This window comes from Tauraco erythrolophus, chromosome 6, assembly GCF_009769465.1.
Source record: "Tauraco erythrolophus isolate bTauEry1 chromosome 6, bTauEry1.pri, whole genome shotgun sequence".
Lineage (NCBI taxonomy): Eukaryota > Metazoa > Chordata > Aves > Musophagiformes > Musophagidae > Tauraco > Tauraco erythrolophus.
In genome coordinates this window covers 61910812-61936318 of record NC_141470.1, presented here as the reverse complement: position 1 = coordinate 61936318, position 25507 = coordinate 61910812, and the positions used below count along the sequence as shown (strand labels likewise).

Sequence of the window (25507 nt, the reverse complement as noted above, 5' to 3'; positions counted from 1 at the left end):
GTAGCACTATGCGTGTCCACCTCCCATTAGGTTTCATACTGCACTCAGATTGTACCAGATTTGTTAAGATATGTTTGAACATTCAAGAAAATGGACTAGGGTCATGGTGGCCCTTTTCTCTGGACCAAGGAGGACTTGGAGTCTCCCTCTACATGGCATGTCCAATCCAGACATGTCTGCCCACACAGAGAGGCTGCGATGGCATGAACAAGACTTTGGTCCAACAAGACTTTTATAAGGCAGCCCACAAGTGAGGAAAATCTGCTGAAACACCAGAAAGGCCACAGGGTCCATCCTGGAGTGCAGAGTGGTCCATGTACTGCCTGTTCCATCTATGGGTTTGGTTACCTTTCGAGGTTTTCCTCCTCAGGCAGGTTTGTGACATCAGGTCACAATGTCACCAACCTCTTGTCATGACAGTTCAGTCAGCTGGTTCGAAGGGGAGAAAATAAGGCTCGGGCACTACCATGTTCCTGCCCAAGCTGCCCCTTGGTTGCTCAGGGACATTAATTACGAAGGAGGCTTTTGCTCTGCTGCTATATAATTAGGCAACACACAGTCCAAGCCTTAATATAGCTCTGAGTGAACTTCTCATTTTCTCCTGTTCTCTGAAAAGAGACTCAATCTTGGACCAAACAACAGAGCAGCCTCCTAGCAATAAAATCTGTACTGAACACAGGGTGGATGCAGTGCCTGGGCTGGATTTGCTGCCCAGGAGCTCTTGCAGGGGGCCAGTGTCTTGGTGCATCTGTTGCCTTTGGTTTCTGAATTTGGAGTAGCAAGTTCAGAAAACCACTCCTTTTCCCATGGCAGTCAAAAAGTTCTTTTTGCAGAGGAAGGAGGCGGGGTAGCAGATTGTAGATCATGCCATAAAGGCAACGTAGGAGGAGGGAGGATGCTGACTACTGGTTTGGTTCTGTTTTAGAAGCAGCTGGTGGTCACTGGGGCTTCAATTTCAGCGAAGAGTGTGCTGCCTTCCTTACTGTCAGGGCTCTCCAGTGCATGGTAGCCTTGCCGAAAAATCGCCGCTCTCTTGGTGCATCTCAGCCCCCGAAGCGCGAGGACCGCCAGGATGTGCTCCTTCCTGCAGAAACCAAACAAGACGTCACTCAGTCCTGGTGAGCAAAACCAGCCCAGAGGTAAGCAACCACAACCATGCCGGAGATGGAGCAAGGTGATGGCAAAGTGCCACGGAATGTTCCCTCACTGCTCTGGAGGAGCCACCAGGATGGGTCTGCAGCCTCCCAAAACACCAAGCCAGCAAGCATCAGCCCCTACTACCCTGCACTAGTGGGATGTCCTCCTGCTGCTGGAGCTTCGGGGAATATCCCCCTCTGTCTCCACACACATGTGATGCCTTTTGCAAGTATTCCTGAGAGGCTGCAGACCTTTTATTTAATGATTATTTTGAGTTGAGTAATGGAAGTGCTAATATTTAGGAAGCTGACAGGCACTAATTAGATCAGAGCTGGGAAAGCCAACTTGGAAACATATCCTGTTCCAGTAATTTCAGTATATACAGATTCAGCAACGTCTCTGAGAGCTCAGGGGAAGAATTAACAGAGACCTGAACAGGAAGCAATGCAGGTCCAGCAGGTTCCGCCTCGTTTTCCAAACTTAATTGTTAAACATAATGTTACTCAATAATGGAAACCCAGGAAACAGATCTATTAAGAGGACAAGCCTTAAAACCTGGCTTGGATCTAAAGGTAATTATGAAAAAGTACCACAAATCACAGCTCTGTAAATGGCTTTTCTGCCTGGAAAAATTGTTTTCAAATAACTAAGCCTGGCTAACCATCATTTACCTCCCCAGTCCCTCTCACAACAGGCACTGCCTCCTTCATCAGCTGTCCACTTCCCGGTCTGGCCATTGAGATTAAGGCTTTTTTTTTTTTTTTGGTAAGGTAGGTGTGTTCACCTAGGAAATTATTCAGGCACAATTATTCTTTCTCAAGTCCATGTCTTGAATTTCCCTGCACAGATAAGCCTGAAGTGTATCTGATCCACTCAAGTTAAATACACTTATGAAAAATTTTGAGCCTCAGTTTTGGGGAGAGGAAAATGCATTTAATGTCATTTTTTTTTCCTGAATAATTCAGGGTCCATTTCAGTATTCTGAGTAATATGTTAAATTCATGGTTTATTTTGATTGTATAAACATTATCCAGCAGGAACTGTGTAAGTCCATGCAAATATCTTTGATCTTTTCCTGAAATGACTGATGAAATGGAATTTTTTGCAAGCTGTACCACCGATATTCCTTCTCACTGATTGGTAGAAGAGCTGTAGAAGAGGAGGTAACTTCTGATATGCAGCTGCTTAGCCATGCGCAGAACTATTCTCTTAGTTTGTTTGCTTTTCCAGAAGCCTTAAATTTTGCAGATGCTGCTTTGGAACAGCAAATGGAAAGTGCAAAAGAAAATATTTGCAATTTATTCCAAAATTAGTGGCTGTGTTGAGCCTCTTTTAGAAACTGCAGCTGAACTGTGTCAACATCTGCTGCACTTTGAAGTCTGAGCCTGAGAAAAGGAGACAAACTATTTGCTCCAAAGCTGGAGACTGCAAAATGGGCTAATACTGGTCATGCACTGAAAAACTCCCTGGCACAAGGTTCATTTGGAGCAATAAAATGGTATCCAGTGACAGGATGCATGGGAATGGTTCAAAGCTGTGTCAAGGGAGGTTTTGACTTTAGGAAGCATTTCTTTACCAAGAGGGTAGTCAAACACTGACAGGCTCCCTAGAGAAGTGGTCAATGCCAGCTGATGCTGGTTGGGATGGAGCCCAGTAGCTCTGGCATCTGTCGTTTCACATACCTGATATCTGGATAATCTTGACACAGCTCCTTGATGTACTCTTTGATCTTGTCTCTTTGCCTCTCCCCAATGATATTGGCAATGTGGTGTATGGCAGGAAGGAGCCAGTCGGAGTCAGAGCCCTGCAAACGAGGAGGCATATGGGGATGTCATGGGGGACCGCAGCACCTGCAAAATGCCTTTTCACCTGCAGCACAGAGCACGGCAGTAGGTCGCTCTTACTAGTGTAAGGCAGGACTGCTGCAGGCAGGACAGGCTGCCATCAGGAGGGCAGGGGGCTGCTGGAGGGGCAACAGGGTTCTGGTCAAGGCAGCAATGGGTGGCAATGGCAAGGCACCTCCCACGGCTCTGCCAGGGCCTGACCCTGTGCTCCCCAATGCTGATGAGCACCCCAGTGAGCCAGACCCCGAGCAGGGCGTTGTGGCTGTGCTCCGGCACAGCAGTGGATGCTAGAGCTTTCATCCTCCTGCTGCCTAGTGGTTTTGTGTGCCTCACTGCTGAGAGGGATCTGCCTCAGCCAAGTAACCACCATGGTGGGGTTCAGTGCCCTGCACACTTGACCTTCTGCAAAATCCAATGAATTCAACTTTAGCTTCCTTGAAAATCCCAGGCTGATGAGATTTTCTCCCCATCCCCCTCCTGCATTCAGATTGTGTGCCCAGATGGACCTTCTCACTGGAGTCATCTCCATGAGCTGTACCCGAGGCAGAGATCCTTCAGAGGCAAGGTGTATCCCATGGCCCAAGGGAATAGGCCCAGGAAAAAGTTGCCACAGGATAAGCTTGATTCTACAGCACGTAACCCACCCTACACAGAGCACTCATGGGCCTGGAGCATGTTAAAACAGTCAGAGAGCTGCCAGCTGAGCACACACAAGCTGCTACTGAAGAGTAGCTGCTGGGCTGGAAGTCCACACCATGATCTTGCAGTAACTACCTTCCTTGCTCTCTTGCAAGTTCTTTTACGTTTCTTGAGGCTTGCCCTCCTCAAAATCCTGCTGTCTCGGTACTCAGGAGACCAAGCATGGACATTGCACGTCCAGAAACGAAGCGACGGAGGATGCCAGGAGGGTACTCACATACCTGATCAATGAGCGTATTATTAAGGATTCTGGCTTCCAAGTTCATCTTTTTGCTTACTTGCTGCCGCGTCTCTCTGTTTATTTTCCGTCTGTGTTTGATGACCTGCATGATGTATTCCCTCACCATGTACTTATGAATGTCATGTAGAAGCTCCTGGTTAGAAAAAAAACAAACCTCATGGTTTTTCCATGGTTCCCTTGCAAGGCCACAGCAGTGAGAGAGGGCAGGGGAAGCCCTTGAGTCTTTAGCAGGAGCCCAGGGCACAGCGGAGATGCCTGAAGGCAACGCATCGGCCAGCACATGCTGCCCAGACCAGCTTTGCCAAAGGGAACCGGTGGCTCGCAGCTCCTTGCTCTGGCACAGAGTGATGGCAGTGCCCAAGGGAATGCTATGGAAATACTCGTCACTGTGAAGCAGCCTGTGATTTTGTGTTGGCAGTTTGGCTCCTCAGTAACAAAGAGGGATATTTAGGGTTCTTTTAAAAGTGTGTTTTGGTGGTGTTTGCAGATGTTAAATATAGAGCCGTTGTCACCTACCCATTTATTTCACAACTGCATAGATGTGAAAGGAGTACCTAAGCCTGCAACTCACGGAATTACAACGTTCAGTGGTTGTGTTCACCAAAGCTTTTTGTTCCCCTTTAAAGAAATCAGTTCCTGTATCTAAATTACAGAAAGGAAGGATGTTGCTTGTTCTCATGTGGAAGTACGGTAATAGCTGAGCTCCCCCACGTCAGCAGTCCCCAAGGTTATAAACAGCCTCTACCGCTGGATACGAGTCTGCAGGTTGGACCACAGCCTGCAAATGACCCCCTCCAGTGTCACTGCACCCGGGCACGGGATCAGCCACCCACCTGCCCCATGGGCTCCCTCATGTGCTGCAGGTGCTCGGAGAACTGCGAGACTGCCGATGCCAGCGAGTCCGGCCTTTCTGTCGCCAAAATCCAGTCCTTGGTCAGGATTTTCTTCAGAAGTGGCTGAAAAAAGACACACTCACTGATGGCAGCAGTAATAATCAGACCAGCCGATGTGCTAGCTGAAGGCACACAGCTATCTGCCTGCTCAGGGAGCTTGAACAGAAAACCACAGAGCGCTGATGGTGCACCCACTCTGCATGAAGACACAGCAGGAGTTAGGCACCGGGAGCACGGAGCAGGCTGGGTTTCTCTCTGCACCCCAGGGAATTCAGACCTCCATTTCCTATTTCTGGGATGCAGGCAGGAGAAGCATTCCTCCTTGAGTAGGACATGCTTTGGCATTAAAGGCTTACTTGGGATACCTCATTTCCTCGCTCTCTGCCTTCTAATCCACCAGCTCTATTTCCGTAGGTAAATAAATGTGTATTCCCACTGTATGGATGAAGAAACAGACGTAAATGCTAATCAGAAGAAACTCAGGCATAGCTAGAAGAGGCTGTAGTGTGTGACCATTTATGCTAGGGTTACATGGGTTTGCACCAGCTATGGACATGACAAGTCACTTGGTAGCGAATCTGTTGGAAATTAGCCCAGTAATGCATCACCTCTCCAGTGTTCTCCACAAGGAAATCAAACTCCTTTTGCTCACAGTTTTTGCAGGGGGCTGTCTATATTCCCTGCACATCCCCACATCTGTGTGAGATCTCACCGGGATTTTCCTTCTGCTCGTTGCTCTGATGTGATGCTGGTGGAACAGCAGCTGGGAGCATCCCTAACTTGATGCCTCATGGTCAGTGGTGACGTGAGAGTGATGGCACCATTTCTCATCTGTCATGAGTATGAGGTGCTCTGACCAAGTGCCCCCAGCAGGCTATTTCTCTTGCTGGGTCCATAGAGTTAATGTGTCTGCACGCAGAAACAGTAATATCTGCTAAAGGCTTCTGGTGGCACCTGGAAGAGACTCCCCTAAGGGCCACATTAAAAATATCCCTTCTCTGGCACATCCTCTTTGTACTTTTATCAGCTCTCAGAATCTCTGTTGCTAGACTCCTGGCAATCTCCTTCCCAATTATTTCCCTCACTTGTGCCCTCCTGCTGTGCTCCCAGCCTGTTGGAGGGCTGTTTGGAAATGTTTTGCCTCGGCCTCTCTCAGTTCTCATGGCATTTTGGCTCTCTTGCACAATGCCTTGGCTTGACTCCTTCCTCGCCTGCCACTTAGGCCCTGCAGACACTGGAAAGTCCCCTTGACCAGACAGGCTTGGCTTAGATTGGAGCAGTTGCGTGACCGTCTTGTTTTTGGAAAATTATGCTTGGTGCTTTAGAAAGTGAATTCGGATGAGTGAAAAGGAGTGAGACCAAAGGCTTAATTTCCCCTATTTCTCGTGTTATACCAGCTAGGGCTAGTGGACCCCAGCTGTCTGAGAGCAGAAAGTCCTGTCTACAGCACCTGGGAAGCACAAACTGCATTGCAGCGCCTTGCCTTTTAGGCCTCTTAAGACAAGTTAAACTGATATCAGAGCTTTATCAGCTGATATCAGAGCTTTAGCATCCTCACACTGAAAGAGTCTGTCTTTCTTCACCATGGAAACAGACTGGAAAAATCACCTCTAGCAGAATGAATTCTGTCCTGTCTGAAGAGGCTGATAACGGACTGTGATGGCAGATCTATGAATAAATAAGAGTAAATCAAAGTCTTGAAAAATCCAGATGGTTTGATAGAAGGAAAAACGTCCCATTGGTAGTGTCTAGCTGACTTCCCCTTTGCTTCACTATGTTAACCATATGAAAACCAAGGTTTCCCCTCTCTGCTTTGTCTGCAATGCTGGTAGCCACTTAATACACTTCTCTTTTGGTTGCCCTTGTACTAAAGTAAACAGCTTGACAAATGTATCATTGCTTATAGAGAAAAGCTCCCAGGATACTAAAGTGTCGCTTTGGGTTAGGGAGGGTTTCTACAAATGGTAAGCACGATGCATTTTGGAGGGAACATAGTGTCATGAGCTGCAAATTGAGGTCTAGTTAGCAAGACAAGGGAAGGGCAATGGCCCTCAGCTGCTGCAGTGGTCCTGCACATACCCCTTATATTTAGGCAGTAATGTGGCCAAGATCCTCTTACCTGTGCTTTTGTTCTTAATTTATTTAAAAAAACATTTGTGAAGTTCCTTGTCAGAGCTGCCAAAATCTTCTGCAGTTCCTCAGTGTTGACTTTAAACACTGTTTCTAACCCTGACCTAGAGAGAGAGAGAGAGAGACATCACCAATGAGGTAAAGTTAAAATGTAAACTATTACAGTGCCCTAAGCATTTTATCCAAATGGGCATCTTGGGCATTATTATTAAATAAATTCACATATCTAGTACTTCCTCTTGGAAACACTTAATGGGTAAAAGTAATGACTCTTTTTGCACAATCCTATATACAGAAAATTAATCATAACTGAGTGTGCTTAAACCCCACCCATTTCCTCATCAGGTGCGATGGTTCAATCATGCAGAACAGTTGCGTAGGCTGGTTAAGTTTTCACTTGAGCAACACTTCTGCTAACTGATCTCCAGGTACCTGAGAGAGCACTGAAGGGCTTATGTGGCAAGAAGAAGAAGTAAATAATAAAGCCAGAAAAGGGAAAGCTGCTGACCCTGCATCCCCCAGAGCCCAGCTGACTCACTCCACGCAGAGTCTACTTGGCAGTGGCTGGGACAGTGAACTATGGAGGTAGAAACCTCTGGAATTTCCTAGGGATAGCATGTACTTCTGCAAGGTTTCACGCTAATGAGGAAGAAAACATCACTCCTGAGAGGTTAATGAAATCCCCGGCAGCAGGTGTGAGCTTTGGGGGCATAGTGAGCTCCTGGCTTTCTTCTCACTTTCCATCCCTGCCCTGCTGTAATACACTCCAGGGGAAACTGAGGCAGCACCACCAAAATGCTAGCAGTCCCCGAGCTTCCCTGAATGTGGCACATCCACTGCTGTGACCACAGAGCATGGCAGGTTCCTGCCATTGCCTGGTAGCTAGTTTATATGTCTGAGGCTGCCTAGGCAGGACTACAAAACACCTAACAGCATTCCTCTCACCCCAGGCTGGCAGCTCAGGTCCATATTTCCTGTTGAAAACCTGAAGTCTGTATCCAGCATCCACAAAATCATGCTGTTAGGGCACCTACCTCTGCCCAGCAACTCATCACTCCAAGCTGACAAATATTTAACTCGACGCAAGAAAAAACTCAGCAGAGAGCCGGTCCACCACCCGAACACCTGCCAGCTCCCTGCCCGGGGCTGCCTTCCGCCTTCCCCACCTCTCCAGTCCTCAGCGGGGAACGGGAGAGCGATTTTCCGCAGGGGCCGGAGGAGGCAGGGAAAGCCGACTCTTGGGCCAGGTTAGCATTGCTGGAGAGACCGTGCCATCTAGAGACTTCCCGACGGTAGTGCTCGCTGTGGCTGGAGCTGCTGGCTCCTGTGAGAAAATCCTCTGCATCCCCATAATAATATTTGGCATATAGCATCCCTGCTGTGGGCAGTGCCGGGCAGCGATGCAGCAGCATGGGCTGGAGGTAACCAGCCAAGCTTTTTGGCAGCCAGACCCCAGGCGTTAGTCTCGTGTCGGTTGACTGGGCTGGCCTCCGAAGCACCACATCTGCATGGCAGGGACAACCCAGGTGCTGGAGAGCCCCTGGGCCTCGGTGGGCTGTGACCCTGCATGGCTGCAGACCATGTTCGAGCAGCCCCAGTTCCCCACGGCACTGGCACAGCTGTGGCAGCTGTGCGGGCAGCTGCAGGGTGGAAAGCACAGGATGACCATGTGCCACAGTACTGGGCTGATGGACCGGACCCTGAGACACACAGTAACTGACACTGTCCTACTTCTAGGGAGAGTGCCCCTCTCCTGAAAGCTCTTTGATAGAGCTGGTGGGCATACCTGTTCACCAGAGGCCTTTTCAACGCATGGCTTTAAATAACTAACTCTTAACACATGCAAAATCCTAGAAGTTCCTTCTGCCAGCAGCAATGGCAGGGGGTTATTTGCAGGTTGAGTGCTTTTGCAGTGTCCTCCAACCCAGTGCCAAAACCAGCCATCAGGGCGTGTAGCTGGGTTTATTCTGCTAACCTCCAGAACGAAAAACTGCAAAAACCCTCTCCTTTGAGGCTGAAAAAGATGGGCTGAAAACCAGTTTAAAGCTTTCACACAACCACTGGATCCGTCTCTGCACCAGATACATCCCCACCTCTATCTTTTCACCCTTTTGCCCCAATGAGGTAACTTTTATCTGCATCTCTGGGCAAACATCCCCCGTGAGGTGGGGAAGGGCTGGAGGCTGAGCACACAGTGGGGCACCCCAAGGAGACTTTGGTCTTTCCTTTCCGGATGCTGCCACCCTCCTGAACCCCAGCAACGTGGCGGCTCGGCTCGGAGTGAGTGGACTTACGCCAGGTCATGGAAGCTGTTGATGTAGGCAGCGAAATAGGGTGCAAAGATGGGGCTGTCCTGGGAAGTGCTCCACGCCATGAACTCCTCCCCGAACCTGTGGAAGAACACACGCAGGTAACCCTAACGGTAGGAGGACCGAGGATGGCTCGTCTTCTGTGTACACAGCGATGTCAGGAGGCACCGGTCATTGGCCCAATCTGTCCCCTCTGTATGTGGACATGCTTTTTCCAGCTGTCGTAACATGTGCGTGCACTGGAGGGGAATAGATGGCAGATAATTACGGGTTTAGGGTGTGCTCGCCTGAGCGAGTACGTCGCACTTTTGGAGAGATGCCAGGGATCTCAGCACACCGAATCTCTGACTTTTCCTCATGCTGAGGGTTTAATTGCAGCTGTGGTACTCGGGCTCATTGGTCTGATCCTTTGTTTCTCTGGTTTTCGGGGCAATATGCTATGTAGCCTCTTAAGCACACAAGGAAAGGATTTACCTCAGGGCTGATTTTGCAACAGAAGGTGAATGGGAACGGGGCAGCACACCTACATTTCTCCCCCGTAACCTCAGCGTGATGTGCTAGGTAGCTGTTTTCTGTGTAGCACAGCTTTTATGGTTTGGTCAGCTGTTTTGGAGCCAGGTCTGCACTGCTGGCGGGAGGCTGCGTGCTCAGGCAGGCTTTGCCTGGTAGTCCCATTCTTTGTCAGGGTAAAGGAACCTGTTTGGGCCGGCTTCAGCCACTTGCATCTTGGGTTTGTTTAGGAATAAGCTTAAGTTTCAGTGACCCTTTCATCTGAGAGCTCTTGCTGCCCCGGCTTGCATTTTATACCAATTCTGATAAAAAAAAAAAAAAAAAGGAAAGTAAAAAAAAAGACAACAAAGAAAAAGAAAAACGAACAAAGAAAAAAAAGAAAAAAGGGGAAAAAGGGTAAAAGAAAGAAAAAAGAGAGTAGAACATCAGTACTGCGTTTCTCCTCAAAAATTCAGGCAGACTTCAAAGCCAAAAAGCTGGTTTGAACTACCCTGCTCACTCAGCGTATGGGAGACAAGTGGAGATCGCTGGACTATTAAAGATGATGGTTTAGAAGGGAAAGTGTTGCCTTTAGTGCACTTAGGACACCTGCCACCCCCCAGGTTCACCATCTCAGAAACCGTATTGTTGTGCTGGGACTCTCTGTGAGCCAAAAACGTTCCCTGAAGCATCCCCAAAGCATATGGCAGGGGAGAAGGTCTGAGGCCATAACTCAGGGACTACCAAGCAGAAAAATGTTATTTCAGCAAAGGGGAAAGGTCCTGTGTCCTTTAGACACTGGATAAATTTTAAAAAGACTCAGAAGGCAGCCCAGCTATGTGTCTTGCCTCAATGTAACAGAGAGAGTCCTATCAGTCATTTCTATCACACAGCCACGGGATACAGGAGAAAATCCTCTTGGTGAGACTCACCTCATGACACCTAGATGATGTTTTGGGCAAGCAGGCCCTGGGTGTGGGGCTCCATAACTGCTGCTTGCTCGTGACTATACCTGCAAGCGACCAGCATCCAACACCACAAAGGTCCTGGATGGATGGGACCACAGTAGTCCCATCCCTTTCCAACCAGTAGCTCCTTCCTGGACCTCTGACCTCAGATTTTGGGACTTGCAAGAGTCCCACCTGCATCTGTTTATGACTCCCTCTAAGTTGTTTTGCTGCTTGCTCATTATTGGGTTCATTGTGATCTCTAATTCTTCCAGGAGCAGGCCCATGCCTGCTGGTGCTAGCATCTGGCCCAGTGCACAGACCTTTTCCCTGATTTTTTACCAATGGACCCATTTGGAAGGAACGTGCTGCCCAGAGTGGTGATGACCTTGGTATGAATTCATGCAGCTCTGCCAGGCACAGCTCAAGTGTTTTCGTTTCCAGGCTTCTGCTGATTGCTCCAGATATCTTCATGTGCTCCCCAATGATCTAGAAGAGGGGACAAAAAACCACCAATGAATAGGATAAGCATGGGAGAAACATCCTTTGGTTAATAAAAATGGCTCACCTAGCAAAAGGGGAAACAGCCGACTTGTTGCCAAGTGGTTTTTATTATTCTCTGGCAGTTTTAAAAACAGTAATCTAGAACGGGCCAAGAGGCACAAGTTGATTTGTGTCATAATCATTCATCCCTAATGGCCCCATGTCCTTCTGCTGTCTGAGTGTGAGCTAGACGTGGTGTCAACTGGAGCTCCGAGTCACCCTGGTGCTGTCCTCTTTTTTTGGGGAGATTTCCAGGAGGGATCAATCCCCAACCCAATGCCCAAGGGGATCTGAGCCATCCTTGCGTCCCTATGCTGAGGGTGGCTATAAGCAGTGTCCCTGGGGGCCCCCTCCACAGAAGTGATACTGAGGCCACACGGAAGGTCAACATCACCCTAAAATCTTGCTTACACTGGGGCTCCTCTCTAGATCCCATTCCCACAACCCTGCCTGCCCCTTCGGAGTGAGGGAGGCTACAGTCCCACCCTGGTGCTTCCTGAGGCATCCTACCCATCTGCTAATCCAACTCAGACCTGCCTTCCCGGTGATCACACAACGTGTAATATTCCTTTATGGAAAATGAGTCACGGCAGCAGGCAAAACTCTTTGATTTTCTTTCTCTCTCTTTCTTTCTCTCTCCTTTCTCTCTCCTTTTTTTTTGATATTATTTAATTGAAATGACTCAAGCCTTTGAGTGAGGAGAATGAATCCAAACCCCTCCTGGATTTATTACCCTGTAGCCCCTGAAGCTAGTAGGAGCTTTTGTTTTTTGTACTGTTTAAATTGGAGTGGCTGTCACTGCCTACCGCCTTTCTGCGGCTGCCGCAGCCCCGGGACAAAGTTGCTCTTTCAGCCACGGGGTTTTTCTAACAAACCTTTTCTTTCCGCCTTTTTTTCCTTTCTCTTTCTTCTTTCTAATCAAAGAAATTTAAGGACTTCAAAATCAGTTGCCTATTATGTTGCTGACACAATTGGCAGCAGGGTTAATTTGCAGCTAAAAGGCAAGCGGGAGAGCAAAAAGTTGTAATAAACGGCATTTTCTGCTCTAATGTATTCTGCCAGTGCGTGACTAACATAAATTATCGCAGGAGGCGGTACCTCCACCCCAGAAGGTAACAATCCAGTTTCCCTGGAGCCACAGAGCCCCCCCCCACTTTTCCCCAGCTAATTAAATACCGTTTGAATATCAAAGGAGAGCGAGGAGTGGTAGAGGTTTTCCTTCATTTCTGGATGAACTTCCTTCTCCCACTTCTCCGTGACCTCCAGTCTCAGGATGTTTCCAAAATAGCTTTTGATTTTCTCCTAAATGTTAAACGTAGGAAGAAACATGCAGCTCAGGATAACGAAGCAAGCGTGAGTAAAGCGGCTCGCCGTGTTTTGCTCCGTCAGCACGTGTGCAAGGCTCACGGTGCGGCACAGAAAGGTAAACAGAGACAAAGGCCTGGCTTCAGACCCTGTTGGTCTGCATAGGATCTCGGGAAAAATCAGAAGCTGTGCTGTGTGGGGGCAAGGAACTCCCAAACCAAGGGAGAATCATTCTCCTGGCAGGGAAATGTTGTGTCAGCTGTTTGCTTGATTGCAAAGTCTTCCAGCGCTTATAATGCACAAGGTCAGGATTAAAGATCAAACTGGTCCTTTCTGGTGGTACAGCCACTTGTGTAAGTGGCAGCACTGTTTGGCCCTGGCTGATAAATCAGTCTTTTTGCTGGTGAAACAGAATGATCCTTCACCAGCACAATGGAGCAATACTGATTTTATTAATCTGAGTATATTGAGCTCACCTTCAGCAGTGCCCGGTTTCAGAAATGGTTTGCAAGAAAATGTCTGAGCCCATCCCAGACCCAGGAAAGCATGTAGTCTCTCGCACAGAGTCCCAGCCAAGGATGGCGAAAAGACAACTGCAGAAGAGGCTTCCCAGGAGGAGCTGAACCATGTGGAGGTCCTCTGCTGGGGACAAGCCCAAAGTTGTCTGGCTATAGCAAACCTCAGATGTGCTGGAGGAGCTCACGGACAGTGAAAGTAGCAGCTAAAATGTCTTTACACCTAACTTTGCAATGTGTTCAGTCTGATGAAGCCCAGCTATGACTTCTTGGTATGCCGCTGCCATACTATTTGGGTCTGGAACAGTCCTTTTGGCTCTATGACCATCCAGGTTCAAGCTCATGGCCTGCTTCAGCCTCAGAATTGTTGTTCAAGATTTTTCACTTTTGATTAAAGGCCATTCTGCATGGTGCTGGCAGCACTTAGCACCTGGAGGGGCTGGAAACTATGATGCAGCCATCCGAGACCTCTGCCCGGGAGGCTGGGGTCCCATACCCTCCTTGGGGGGCACGTAGGGGCAAGATCAAAACTCTCACCTTTGCAGAAGCAATGTAGTCGTTTTTCAGTTTATCCCAATCAGCTGGTGTTAGCAGCAGGGACAGGTCTTCTGTCTTAACTTCTGGTTTGAGATCAGGGTGACCCAGAAAGAGTTCACTGGAAAGGTTCAAACAAACAAATTGTGTTGCCTCAGAGTGTGAGTAAACTGATGGAATATTCATGTGGCATGAGCTACATAACTATTAAGCCGTGAGAAATATACTTAAAGCTTAAATGGTGATGCTTGTTTTCAAGATTTAACACGAAAATCTTTCCTTGCTATTCAAAATCCTAATTATTCAAAATTAAAATGATCTAAGGTTCCAGCCCACCTTAGAAATCATGAGACTTCTGAGTTGTTTGGACATGAAAAGTGCTATGAGAATTTACTTTTTTAAATAAACAACCTGAAGCTGATTCATTTGACTACAAGCCTGTGAAATGCCTTTCAGGGTAATTCCTGTAGCAGTATGCCGCTTTGGAGTTAGCTGATCTCCCCGGCTCCTCTCCAGTGTCACATCACAGCTTACGTCAGCCAGCCTGCTATTTTTCCCTGAGCATCACCCCTGCAAGGGGAGGTGGCAGAGCAGGTCCTGCTCTGCGCAGGGCAGCCCTCTGGAAGACACTCCCATGCTTGGGACATGGGCCATCACCGCACAGAGGTTCCTCCGCAGATGGAAGCGGTGGGTGGAGGTGCAGCTACAGAGTCTGACTCCAAAGCGCACTCAGCTGACACACGACTGCACCGCTCGCTTTCCTCTGGATTGCTGTGTAATCAGGCCAGCTGATTAGTGGAGAGGCAGGGAAAGGGAGGGAGCACTTGTGTTTCTCCCTCCAAGAGAAGAAATCTGTTGTTAGCTTGTACGATTGAATGTGCTACCCCTGCAATCTGCCATGGACCGTGGAAGTGTTTCATCTTTCAGGGTGATGAAGGTAGAGAGGAGAAAGAAGCAAATGTTCATATACTTGAATAAGTTGCAAGCAGTCATCTGGTTAGCAAAGATCAGAGCTGCAATGTTCTACACACAGACTGTTCAACCACTGAAAAGGGTTCCTATCGCTAAACCACTGCTGAGCACGTGGTTAAGTTTGGATCCAGGTGAGGATTGTAATGTGCGAGGTCAGGCTGGTGCAGAGTGACTGCTCAGCAGAAACAAAGCTCAGCCCGCTGATAGTGTCCTGGAGTCAATGTTCTTGCAGTCATGGTTCAGATTTCCCAGAGAGGTACATCTGCACACGTGGAGCATTGCACAGCCCAGCTGCTGCAGGAGTTTGCTGCTCATTTAAAAGAACACCACAGATTTAAATGCAAACTCTCCGCCATGACTGAAAGGACTGGCTCCACTACGTGCTCGAGGAGCTTATTCCCCTCTCTTCTCTTCCATTTGTTTGAATCATAGCACCAATAATGAGTTTGGGTCAGACAGTTTCTTCTTTTTTAGGATGGGTCCCAAGAGAGGATGAAGTTCTTTTAAAATGGGCAAATTCAAATTAAATGGAAATAGCCCAACCCAGCAAGGTGATTGCAAGCAGTGCCCAAAAGGGCTGCAAGCTCTCTAAAAGCTCTTTCACAGCAAGTTGGGGAAGTATGATGGGGACACTTTTCTTTGGTTCATAACCTGGCTGCTGAAGCCCTTTTCTTCCCCACTTTCCTGCAATGTTGGGATGCAGTACAGTTCCCAGGGGCTGGGAACACGCAGGAATTTCACTCCAGATGAGATCTGCAGGGACACGAGGGAAAGGGGCAACCGGTGGAAGTGTCATTCCCATAGCAGTCCTGCCATAACACTGGTCAGCCTGTGCCATGATGCTCAGGGAATTACACACAGGTCATCATGGTCACCACACTAGAAATGGGGTTTTAGGAGGAACTAGGCAAGTTCACAGAATAAATCTGTTGAGGGCTGTTCAAAACAAAGACCATCTGTGGTCCAAATGTCCCTGAGCAAAATCTACCCCAGGCTAGGAGTCCTCTGGTCAAGTGTCACTGCTGTTTGCCCAGCTCCGCAACTGTCCCCTTCCTGTCCATTGTTGCCCACTGTTTGAGTCAGTGTTGATACTCCTGCCTTCTTTCCTTTTTTGTTTGTTTGAGGGATGCCATTTGATTTGCATTTGTCCCACCCTTAGGCATATGGTTCAGGCCATTCCTGGAGACCAGCCATAGGGGCAGACGTGTTTTTGCTTTGACATGGCTGTTCTTATGTGCTTATTAGCAGACTCATCTCCTGTGGATGTCACTTCCCTTCCTTCCCATCCCGCTGTGTATTTCTGTTGGGTTTTAGTCTGGGAGCTCTTTGGGGCTGGGATGACAGGCTATGGTCTACCCCAGGGAACAACTGAAGACACACAATGCCTACACCTTCTACAGGTGCCTATCTTAGATGTCTCCTTTGTCTGTAAAAGGAGGCAATGTCCAGCAGCACACTTTGCAATGCCGTGTGAAGAATTCCTGCCTTTACTCCCACACACACAGGGTGCCCTGAGGATGGTGTTTGGTATGACTATGCAGCTTCTAGAATATTTTAGTCACACTTGAATTACAGACAGCTTTAAGAGGCCCTAAAAAACATGGACCTACCATTCAACTAACAAATACATCTGAGCCAGAGCCTTTGTTTTAACGTGGCTAATTCCACACGGTGATGTCTTGGCACCTTCTCGAGATGACTCTAACTCCTGAACATGGGGGATAACATGACCTGTTTCCAAATGCATCATAGTTTTAATTAAACAGGAAGAAGGCAGGGGTCCCCCCCAGTCCCTCTCTGTGCCTGGAAAAGTCATCGAGCAGCTGCTGGACCTTGCAAAATATTTGCAGAAAGGGAACAGGTTTATCAGAGCTGCAAGGAGGAGCTTCCTGGCATGTGAGAACAGTGAGAGGGAGGGGAAAGCGAGGTCATTTAGATCTGTGAAAAGCAGCAAGTGTTTTGTCCACAAACCTTTGGTCCCCACCTATTAGTAGATTAGTTATCTGGCTCTACTCTGCATCGCTCTTGCTTGCTTAGGAAACTGAAAACAGCTCAGTGCTTTTGAAGCAGCCTGTGGCCCTGCTGGTCCCTGGAGGAGGCTGAAGCAGCATGGCAAGAGCAGCAGCTTACCTGCGGTAAGTGTTGGCCACCCAGTCGAGTAAGGTGTAGAGCTCATTGAATTCCAGCGGCCTCTGGGAGAGATCTTGCAAGTGTGAGGCAATGGCCTTGTGAAAAGCCTCCACATACACGTCACACACCCGGTACTCCTCCGGATAGCACTTTTTTACTGATAACTTGATTTTCAGTAAGTCTTCACTCAGATGTTTCTGGAGAACACCTAAGTGGAGATCAAGCCAGGAACTCTCTTCTTCCTTCGATGCCATGGGTATCCTCAGGACTCTTTTTCTCGCGCTCTCATTGATAGCTTCCCTCCACTCCTCCCTCCACTTTCTGGGTGTGCCGAGCAAGTCCGACCCAGGACCAGCAGCATTGCCTGTGTTAGGATGAGCTGCTTCTTCACAGGCAATTAAAGTCACCAGGGAGGTCAGCAGGGTATCCTCTACAGTGGGATGCTCCAGTGTTTCTACCACGATAGACTGGATCGTGTTCATGATGGAGTTATAAAGCATATCCACATCTTTGGATTTCCTCACAAACTCCTGAAGGTTATCTTTGTATTTCTCAGCATCTCGTTCAGCTATAGTCTCATCTTCCAAGTACTTGATACTTGCAAATGCTTCCAAAAGTTGCCTTTTCTGAATAAGTTCATTGATTTCCATTACTGCAGAAAGGAGAGAAGGGATTGGGACAAAGTAGACATTAGGTGATTGACAGGTTGGTAACAGGACAAGACACCCCACAGGCAGGCTTGCAGGGGTGCTCTGAGGAGCCAGGGGTCCCAGCTGTGCCTGAGACTGCCCTCCCTGCGCCTTCTCCCCCAATCCCTCCAGCTCCTGTTTGACACAGCAGAGGAAAGCAGTGGGGATGCAATCTCTGCAATTCGAGTCACATCTCTGAGCTGCTGGTTTCAGAGGTAGGAAATATATATATATAAAAAATGATTTCAGCCCTGCAGGAAAACCTCAAGCAATGGCTAACGAGGCTGCACAGAGGGACACCGGGGTCTCAGTCTGCATAAAACCACCTCTGGCTCTGCGCTTCTGTTAATGTGGAGCTGAAGCGGGACTGGCAGTGGGGACAGTTCAGGACATACGCTACCAGCAGGATTTCCTTTAACACAGACACACAGTGTGTTCAGCACAGCTCTGCTGCTGAATTGACCACGGTGGTGCAGCCCAGCTCTGTCATCTCTGGTGGAAAGGGTGTTTCAGTGTGTTGTCTGAGAAGGCAGGGAGAGTGCACAGGGGTCTGACGGAGGGCTGGGAGGGAGCTCAGTGGTCTAGACCCCTTCCTGGGTGAGACATCTCGCTGGAGGGCCATGTCTACCCCCAGCCTACCCACCAGCATGTCCTCTAGAGATACCAAAGCCCTAGGGGATCATGATCCTTGGGGATGCTCCTAGTACATTTTTGGGAACATTCCCTGCACAGATGTAACCTTCGGCAAACCCTGGGCTCCTCTGCTGTCCTGATTTTGTGCATTATCAGGTTTTCCTAAGACACATCCCCAACTAATGTCACAGCTAAATTGGCTCCTGCATTTCTGAGAGTGGAGCAAAATCCTAATGCAAACTGCAGAGGTTGTTGCTGGTGTTTTGCATTATGAGGACTCCTTGAGATGTAGGGACTGAGCTAGCAAGCCAGAGACTGGCCACCTGTTCCAGCCTTTGCCTACCACAGTAAATGGCCTCTGAAAGATGTCTCTTACTTGTTCCAAACATCTAGGAGATGTTCTGTGAATGCTTGGGGTTCTCATCCTTCTCTCAAATGAAAACTTCTGGAGGAACAGAAGCCGTAGCTTCTCAGCTCTGCAGTTAGTGCAATCTGCAATAATGCTTTGGCTGGGGAGTGAGGAGAGTCTCTAGGATGGTGGTCCCAGGGGCCCAGCAGGATGAAATGGAGAAACACCAAAGTATGCCAGGTATGTGAAGTTCACCTGCCTGGGGTGGTTCAGGGTTGGGTGACCTGGCTGTTCATCGCCTGTATATATACCTACAGTCAGATGCCAAGCACTGCCTCTCGCCAGTGACACTTGTTTTCCAAGTGGTGAGCGCTGCTGTCCCTGGATGGTTTGAGGAGGTCTGCACATTGGAGGAGGATCCAAACCTGTGGGTGCTCTCTCCTGGTGCTCAGGTCTCATGTGAGTTTTCCTCACCTCCTTTGCTTTTGGCATCCACTATCAGTACTGGCTGGTGTTGGCTGAGGCTGGAGGAGTCACCAAACACTGTTACCCCCAAAGTGGCTGAGGTCTACTGAGTTTCCTATTTCTTTTTCAAAGCCTTGCTGGTGCAAGAACCACTGCCTGTTTGCCAGTAATACAAGTATTTGCCATGTGTTGAGGAGATCCAAGAGCACTTGTAGCTCCCTGAAGCTCTCACCTCTCTCTGAGAGGCCCCCTGAAGCTCTCACCATCACCAGCATCATAACAAATGCTCTGAACAGGAGATCCCACTGTGATACTGGGCATAAGGCAAATATTAAAGAGGAGAAGGGCCAGGGTATTATTTAGGCATGTGCGGCTGGTACTTCTGGGACAGACACGTATAAAATAATACGGAAAAATTTGAGAACACTCGAAGAAGAGATGAAGGACTGTTTCATAGTCATTATGCCCTTGGTCTTGTCTGCACACAGATTTTATACCATATGCACTAAATAATCTGTGCAGCCTAAGAGCATCTGTATGAAGACAGAAATACACAACAATAACCCAGCTATTGATGCAGCATACAATGCACAGAGCTTCGAGTGCCTGCATGGTATGGAGCTACAGTTGCTTTTGCACTCAGAGGGGAGTGAGATTGTGCCAATTAACTTAGTCTCTTCTTGATAAGTTAAGTGTTCGCAGAAGTGCTTGCAGTGAGAGACTGAAGGAATACATTCTGTTCTGTTTATCAAAGTGAGAAAACACCATTTAATCACCATCTAGGATAATTATTCAGGGAGGTGATATTGGGTGCTAAATGGATCTTTAATTTAGCAATACAAGATCAGCCAGCTGGTAGTTGAAGGAAGACAATTGAAAGGCAATTAACCATTATGCAGCTTAATGGTGCACATGGTGGAGTCTCCATCACTTGCCATATTTATCTCAGGATGGGATGTGCTTCTGACAGAGCCATTCTGGTCTAGGTCAATCGTGAGTTATTTGGCACAGGATGGGCCTTGTTTGTGCAGTCTTCAAATTGTTGATTGCAGGAGATGAAAAGGGCTTGTGGTAACATTTCCTGTGACTCCTCATCTATGATCCTTTGAGAACAGACTAGCAAAGTTTATGAGATGGGCTCAGATCCAGCTTACTAACCTCACTGCACCTCAGTGCAAAGCAGTAAATAACTTCATGGCACAGTAGAGCATATTATAGCAGTGAGATAATTTCAGTCCTTCTATCTGATCCCCATGACATCCTATGCAGTAGACTAAGAAATTTTTTGTAGAAATTTAGGCTGAGTAAAGGTCAAGCTACATTGAATCATCTTAGCTTGTCTCCTGGTGGATGCATTGTATCACTTCTGCCTTGAGAAGGTGGAGGAGAATGGTGCTCCAATCAAGATCAGTCATTGCAGCCTGCCCACACTTGAGAAAAGGTGAGAGCTATGCTGAAGGTAGTTATTATAATTTGACTAAGATCTATCTATATAATGCTGACAAAATGCATGAAAGGAACCAGCCTGAGGAAAACAAACTGAATGAATACTTGCAGCACCGCTGTTGTGAGAAAAACAGATGGAAAGTCAGTGTAAGAAAGTAAAGTATCTGTGGAGGTCTCTCTGCAAGGCAGACTCTAAGATTAGGAACCAAGATGTAGCTGCTGAATCAGACCACATCCAAACCATCTTTTTTTTCCCCATCAAGGCCTTGCAGCACTCTGTACAGCATACAGCCTGGGGACCGTCAGTCTGAGAGCTGAAGAGCAGAAATTGTCCAGAAGTGAAATGCAGGCAGTAGTGTAGGAATAGCCCACGCTGCACTTCTAGATATTGTCAGACCAGCAGTTCCCAAACTGTGCTCAGCAGATTGATGACTGATGTGTGTGATGGGTGATATGTCTGCTGATATGTGAGCTGACAGGTTGATAGATAGGTTGTTGATATGGTTAAACTAATGCAGTGGAGACCACAGAGCAGCACGTTTGGTGACAGGTGACCTGCCCAGGCTGGGCCAGGTAACACTGCAACGAGTTTGTGCAAGGGGTGGCAGTTGTCTCTGCCCTGTAATGGGACACCTGGTTCTTTAGCACCTCTGTTGGGCCCAGGACTTGCAAAATGTAGATTACTTCAGGGTTGCATATATTCTGCCAAGCAATTTACACCGGTGGTTTCACATCTTACCTGAAAGAGGTTTTCCTTGAATGGGCTCTGCTTCTGTCTTCTCACCAACCTCCTCCACGCCGTTACAGATTGTGGTTTTGTTCTCCTTGTAGCTCTTGGAGAATCGCAAAGAAAGTCGTTTTCCTTTCCAAGTTCCAGTACCTTCCTTTCCTTCATCTTTGTTCGGACTTTGTTTTGACTTCCTGATGCTTAACATTGTTTTAAAACCTCTTTCAAAGAACTCACTGCCCCTGCTATGCAAAGTTGGGCTGCTCATTTCAGAAGTAACCTCCATCTTTTCCTCCCCTGCACTGTTCATCGGAGAGGCTGGTTCTGAGGTCTTGCTCCTTGGGTCTAACTCCATATTTCTTTTTATCTTGTCTTTCAAGAAGGGGTTTTCCAAAACAGGTTGACGGTAATCACTGAAAAGAATAAACCAGCAGAACTAGATGAGATGTTTGTAACAGGGTATTACTGCATCTCCAAAGTCAGCCCTGGCCTAAAAATCTGGCCCATCCCTTTCCTGTGCCAAATACAAGTTGTTCTAGCCTGTAGTTACTGAAGCAATCTCTCTACCCACAGACACCAGGGGCTGGCCTTCTTTTAGCTCTGGAAAACTCTACTTAAGCCCATAAATTGGGCAAGTGGCAGCTATTTCTCTAGTGCAAAGGAATCGCTATAAACGTCAGAGATGCTGAAATCTGTGTAAACATACCATTTTGGTTTGTAACAAGGTATGTTTTTACTTTCCATTCTTCTAGGCGGATTTCCAGCCACGTAGGAATGATAACCCTTCCTGAGTCTCTCTGGGATGTTGCCGCTTTCTGATGTGGATACGGCAATGTGGAAGCGTGCTGCTTCTTCTGCCCTGCTCCAGCCCTGACCTGCTGCTGCTGGAAGGTGGCCCAGGGGTAAGCGGCCCCTGACAGTGGGAGGCTGAGCTCTGCGTGAGCCCCTTCCATCAACCCCCCAGCAACCTCCGCACTCTGAATTGTCATGGTTACGGCAGGGGAGGCTGTACGAGGCAGCAAGGGGTCACATCGCCCATCCTGCCTGAGCACTGCATCCGGCGTGCCGAGAGCGGGTATCTGGAGAGCCAAGCGAGCCCCTGCGTCAGCTGCAGGGGATGCTGCAGGAGAGTTCGGGTTTCAACAGCAGCGCTCCTGTCAGCGCTCCGGGGCTGAAGTCACATCCCCTGCGCTAGCTCAGCTCCTGCCCTGCTGCAAACAGATCGGCTCCCCTCCCCTCTGCCCACCCTGAGGGCAGGCGCTTGGGAAGGTGGCAGAGGGAGAGGTTTTCCCTTCCTTTCCCTCCCTTGTGAAGGGCTCTCACCAGCTGACATGGCCCACTCACGGGGACATTGTGTGCTGCAGAGCTCTGAGGACGGAAAACGCCGCATTTCCCCACCGCAGGCTCAAGGCAGCTCAGCGATCAGTTTAAATCATTGGGAACAGCTATTGGACCTGTCTGTCTCAGGTCCCTCACCTCAGGGGCCAGAAATCGAAATACGGTTATAGTGAACAGACATGTTTGGACTCTGGAAATATGTCTCAGCCTTCCTCCATCTGATTTTGCCAAATTTTCGCACACTCGTGTGTTATGGATATGCGTTCAGATGGTGTGAATTTGTAATTACGTAATTAAGTAAGATTTAGGCCCTTCCTACAAAAGGTGGGCTATTTCCTCCTGGCTGTGGAAGGTGCAACAACCTGCTGTGGAGCCACAGCCTATGTTGGTGAGCAACAGTGTGTGGTTATTTTGCAGGTTGTAAGCTGCAGGAACAGTGCCTTCCCTCACACAGCCGGGCTCTGGCCCTGCCTCACACCCTCCCAGGAGGAATATTCAATCCTTCTTCACCTGGCTCAGGAGCTCAGCCCATACAGAGGGTGGAAGGGAGAGGAGGTCACCCTGTTTTCCAGGGATTTCAGTAGGAAGGGGGCTGAGTCCCTAGCTCGAACCCTGCAGCAGGGGGTCTGTGGTTGGTGTGGAGCAGCAGTAGCGACCGAAGGGGTGAGCTGTGCAGTGGAGAAAGATGGGGTAGGAGGAGCGTCTGATCTGAGTCCAGGATCAAGGGAAGAGAAGGGATACGCACCCCGGTACTGGCTGAGCCGATCCTCTCTGCGGCAAGCTGGAATAACGCAGGTGTGATCCACAGGAGCTGAGAGCAACTCTGTGCTGCAGGAAATCCCGGGGAGATGTGGTGGCGGGCAGGCACCGGGGCAGGGCAGAGGTCTGGACAAGCTTGTCCACCTCAGCTGGCCGGAGTGCTGTCCCGCGTGCCCGTGCTGGCACAGGGGCTCCCTCTGGGCATGGCGCTGCTCTCCGTCGTCCTTTGTCCTCTGGAAAAGAGTGGTTGGAAGAGGGGAAAAAAGGCCTGTTCCCACCTGCCTGAGACCTCCAGCACCCTCACCTGTTTGCTTTCCTGGAGAGGCTCTGGCACTGTTTCACTTTCGTTATGTCTGGACCTTCAAAAGAAGTGAAGAGGAGGAGGAGAAATGCTGGATGAGGTTCAAGGTTAATTATTTATCCTGCAGATAGAGATGGAGGTGAGACCAGGGGCTGAACAACAAAGCGACCTGCTGGGCTGAGCTGGCTTGTGTCAGTTGTGGGAGAAGGATTTTGGCACCTAGTCCTGCCCCGGTGGGGTGAAGCCCTGTTGCATCTGGGTGTGGGGTTCAAAAGCAGCCCCAGAGCTCTGCCTGCGAATGGCTGCTTTTCACCCCTTTCTACCTGTGTCTGGAGGTCACGAGTGGCTTGGTCCCAGTAATGACTGCCAGGCATGGGTGAGAGACGGGGAGGGCCGTGTCCCTTAGTTAGGCATTTATATATTCACCTCCCTGCTCCCCACTTTGCCCTGAGGGCACTAATTTCCATGGGGACGCTGGCCCTGCATCCTTCCATGCCTGGAACATTTGGGCGCCTCAGAGGGAACTCAAAGCAAAGGAACAAAAAGGGCTCTGGAAGGTTTTAATGACATTGAACACAGTCACTTGACTTGTCATTGAGTGGTATAGGTGATTTAAGCCTGGGGACCCTGCGGTGCCTGGATGGAGGTGAGCCAGGCTGTCCGGCCAGGCAGTCTCAGGTGGCTGAGTCCCCGGTGTAAACCAAGAGGGGTAAATCAGGAGATGCCATTGTGCCATGGGCAACATGTGCTTCTTTGCTTTAGGATCCTGCCAGCACATCACCTGTCAGGGTGATAGTGGAAATCGGAGGGTTTAGTGAGGGACTGCTGCAATAAAATAAAGTCCTGTGGCATTTGGACTTTGTGCCACTCAGGGGAGAGCAGAGGGGTTCATAACTGTCCTAAGGCTGGGAGAGGCTGTGTGGCCAGGCGATGGAACGTATGTGGGGTGGGTATAATTGTGATCAACTAGACAAGGAAGAGGGACAGTGCAGACTAGTGGAAAGATGCCCTGATGGCAAGACAGGACTGGGCAGAGCATTGTTTGGGGCTGTCCCATGGTGCAGAGGAGTCCTGCCTGAAGCTTCCCTGAGCCAGGTGACCCAGAGCTGAGTTTCTCATCCTCAGGCTCTTCAAAGCCACATTTAAGCATTGCCATGATAGGGAAAAACACTTCTTTCAGGGTGACAACGGGGACAAAGGTAGGGATCTATTTACTCTGACATGTGCCAAGGTGTGGAAAGCCCCTTTGGATGCAAAGTCCAACGCAAACTCTTTCCATCCTAGTTGGATGGAAATGCTGCCAGGCATTCATGGGGTGTTGGTTTGTACAGACAGGCTTGCTACGGCTGGGTGCAGCCAGAGCAGGCGACAGGTCCAACATAGATGGGGTCTGATCTGAACCTCCCTGGGAGCTGTCGACTACCCCAAAACACATTGTTTACCATTTTTCTTTGTTTTTGCTAGGTCATAACCCTCAAGCTAGCTGTGAAGATTAATTTTCTTTAAAAAGAAAACCTAAGGGTCTCCTTATGCCAGGAGAGACCTTGAAAGAAAAAAACAACCACGAATTGTGGTGGATTTCAACAAAATGGTGAAGCTGGGTGATGCTATAATGCATCTGTCCTTTCCTGCTCTCCCTAGTCCCTGGGGAGAGAAGTCTTCAAGAAGTCCTGCTCTCTCACACGCTACCATTAACAGTGCTGCATTACCAGGTGTATGTTTTCTCAACAATACCACGGTGGAGCTGGTGAGCATTCAGAGAACTTTGCACTAAAAAGCTCATTGTCCTTAGTGCCATGGGCACCACTTGGACACCACGCTGTCCTCAGTAAGCCATGGGGCACTCAAGCCAGCCCTGCCAGGCATTGCAGGCCCACGATTCTCCTCCCTCCCTCCCAGGCAACAGGAAGGCGCAGCCCTCTGATGCTAAACTCACAATCGTGCTCTTAATTTGAAGTGGATGACTGAACTGGAGAGAAAAGCCAGTCCTTGGAGTAGGTGGCCTCCAACTGTTTTTCCCCAGCAGTGCTTCGGGTTGTCTCCTGCTCAGCTTTTGCTAATCCACCCACTGATGCAGTGACAGCCACGCAGCATCCCGGCTGCGCCGGCCTT

The 25507-nt window shown here is 48.8% G+C and overlaps 1 protein-coding gene across 1 annotated transcript; it reads right to left on the bottom strand.

The window, feature by feature from the left end:
- Nucleotides 1–921: 921 nt before the first annotated feature.
- EXOC3L4 (exocyst complex component 3 like 4) lies at nucleotides 922–21358 on the bottom strand. Its single transcript, XM_009978690.2, has 11 exons — nucleotides 21010–21358; nucleotides 16689–17340; nucleotides 13590–13707; nucleotides 12409–12534; nucleotides 11078–11178; nucleotides 9239–9334; nucleotides 6934–7048; nucleotides 4755–4877; nucleotides 3902–4054; nucleotides 2820–2941; nucleotides 922–1084 (listed from the first exon to the last, which is right to left on the bottom strand). The coding sequence occupies exons 1-11, from the start codon at nucleotides 21350–21352 to the stop codon at nucleotides 922–924; spliced, it is 2112 nt and encodes a 703-aa protein (XP_009976992.2). The 5' UTR covers nucleotides 21353–21358.
- Nucleotides 21359–25507: the final 4149 nt, after the last annotated feature.

Excerpts from the sequence above, each read along its gene's own strand:
- EXOC3L4 (XM_009978690.2), bottom strand. The coding sequence starts at position 21,352 with ATGGAGTTAGACCCAAGGAGCAAGACCTCAGAACCAGCCTCTCCGATG. Across the intron at positions 17,341-21,009 it reads TCAAGGAAAACCTCTTTCAG|TAATGGAAATCAATGAACTT; the intron begins GTAAGATGTGAA and ends TCCTTTCTGCAG. Across the intron at positions 4,055-4,754 it reads TGAGGGAGCCCATGGGGCAG|GAGCTTCTACATGACATTCA; the intron begins GTGGGTGGCTGA and ends TTTTCTAACCAG.